At 39.5% G+C, this 2,328-nt stretch overlaps 1 protein-coding gene across 1 annotated transcript in view; it reads right to left on the bottom strand.

The window, feature by feature from the left end:
• The window catches only part of BAALC (brain and acute leukemia, cytoplasmic), a 16,799-nt gene extending 14,938 nt beyond the window's left edge, over positions 1-1,861 (bottom strand). The window contains exon 1 of the mRNA XM_010006527.1: positions 1,849-1,861. Within this exon, the coding sequence (XP_010004829.1) occupies positions 1,849-1,861 (13 nt within the window). The remainder of the gene's footprint in view (positions 1-1,848) is intronic.
• Positions 1,862-2,328: the final 467 nt, after the last annotated feature.

Genomic DNA, 2,328 nt, shown 5'->3' with positions numbered 1-2,328 from the left:
GTTCAGCAGCTGGAAACTGAAGCTAATTTTTTCAGTTAAGACATTAGACATGTATTTGAACAACAACTGATGAGCTATTGGCATAATTTACAAATCTTTAGGCAAAATGTCAGCCACTGGAAAGCTGTAAATTAAGCCTAAATGTCCCAAAGGTATGCTCCATATGGGAATTAATTCAGGAAATGCTAGTGGGCTGTATGGCCAAGTGACATTTCCAGCCTTAAAGTCCATGAATATATGATAGGATACTGGTATTTTAACTGGCTCACAGTATGACTGTGATCATAAAATGCCTTGGCTTAAGATATCTGCATCAAGTGAAAAAATTATTAGTGCTTATCCTAAAAGGAAGGCAGTAGCTGTGTTAAAACCTAACATTATTGGCTGTTAACAAACTACTAGATAAAACCATGACATTTCTTTCATCTTTTCCACAAACAGTATAAACACTCAGAAAGCACCAGCCTCATGCAAGTGGCAGAAATGTGTTCTGTTAGCACTGCAAGTGCTAAAAACAACTTTGATGGCCCACCTGGGATATTCTAGCAGTTCACCAGAGTGACAGTTGCAATGTGGAAACAAGGAGAGGACAATATCCAGATGAAATATACAGAAACAGAAACATGACCATATGCATTGCTAGGAAACTGGGGGAAAAAAAATACATCAGTCAATCAATAGAAGGCTTAGGTGCTTATTTTCCTCTTCAGTAGCCACCTGAACAGGCCAGCCTGAACCCATGCTCTTCCAGGAAGAATGAGAGGTTCAGTGTTACTTCTTTTCATCAGCTGCTTAAAATTTACACTCAGTCAAGCAAACACCAATGCAGAAACAATCTGGAGGCTCTGGGTGGATTCAGGAAAACCTTAACATGGAAAATTCCACCTCACAGACTAAAGCTGTCCAAGCTAATCAGTAAAACATCACTCACCCTTTCATCAGTTTGTTTTACTTTTAACCTGTGTTTTCCCTAAACCGAAAAGGCAGCGTGACAGCCTAGGGAAGTACTTACACATCAGATAATAAAATTGATACAGGAATGCATTATTTATTTGCATACAGGAAAGGACCAGGCCACTTTTTTCATGCAAAGCCACTGCTGAGAAACACACACAATCACACAGCTTTCAAAATACTATCTGCAGGATCTAGAACAGAGTGCTGCTTAATGCCAGTCAAACAAAAAGCCTTACAATACACTAATGGCTTCCATCATTTAGATTCTGTCTTAACTATTGCTGTATTTTGATTTAAGATAAAACCCAACTTTACATGTGAGATTTTTTAAATTGCAATGAATTTGTTTATTCTTTAAACTGCAGAATACCTGAGAAAGAAGTGGCACTAGCAAGATCAGTCCTGTTTATACTAAAAAAAACATATTTCTGTACCTGACTGCAGGTACAGAAAAGACAGATTTATGTCCTTAAATGCTGGGTTACAGCAACATGTGCTCAATGTGGAAATTTTGGAAATTTTAAGCAATCAGCAATGAAGTAAAGGACACTGATCTGTTTTCTGTATGAAATACACTACACCTCTACTGTGACATTGGCTGGAGTCTTCACTTAAAGTCAACTCAATTTTTAAGTATTAATTTTGAACTATACAATCCCTAAACTGGAAAATACAGGATTAGAACTGGGCAGAAAGTGTAGCTTCATCCCTGAGGAAAAGAAAAAAATCTCCTGAAGCAGGGGAGAAATAAAAAGAGAGCTTTTTCTGCAAGAAAAAAGATTACAGAAGGATTCTGTAAAGCAATTTCCTTCTGAGCATCCTGCAGGCAGGTCCTGTCACTGGTAAACCCCACCGTTCAGGTTTCCTGCTCAAACCCGTTCAGACACTCACCTTCTCTCCCCATCCCTCCTCCCCACCACTGCTGCAGAGGCACAGGGCAACAGCTCTTCCTGTAGTTAATGACAGCTCTTTGGCTCGCAGGAACTAAGAAGACTTTTCTCATGAAAGATTTCAATGCTGCAGGAAGGATTTGTTGTGTTGGTTTTTTTTCAGCTGGAAAATTACCCAGAGAAATGGTTCCAAATCGTCTCTCCTGCAAATCATCTCTATTGATGCTCAATGGCCTTTCTCCTTTCTGGTAGCGTGACAGACAGGAAAGCCTTTCATGCAATTCAAGTGCTCAGGCAGGTCACCCTTCCAGGGTACTTATGTTATCCACGGTTAAATGCCCAATCTGGGGTAACCTGTGGGCATTCAAACCTAGCAGGTCTGCTTTAGACTGCAGGAGGGATTTAGCAAGATGTGTGGCCATTAGTTAAATGGGAATTAATCACACACTAAGAGACCTAATGAAAAAATTATCATTGTATA

The sequence above is a fragment of the Chaetura pelagica genome, unplaced genomic scaffold, assembly GCF_000747805.2.
Source record: "Chaetura pelagica isolate M959 unplaced genomic scaffold, ChaPel_1.0 scaffold76, whole genome shotgun sequence".
Lineage (NCBI taxonomy): Eukaryota > Metazoa > Chordata > Aves > Apodiformes > Apodidae > Chaetura > Chaetura pelagica.
Note: the sequence above shows the minus strand (reverse complement) of the source record. Positions and strands in the feature narration are given on the sequence as shown.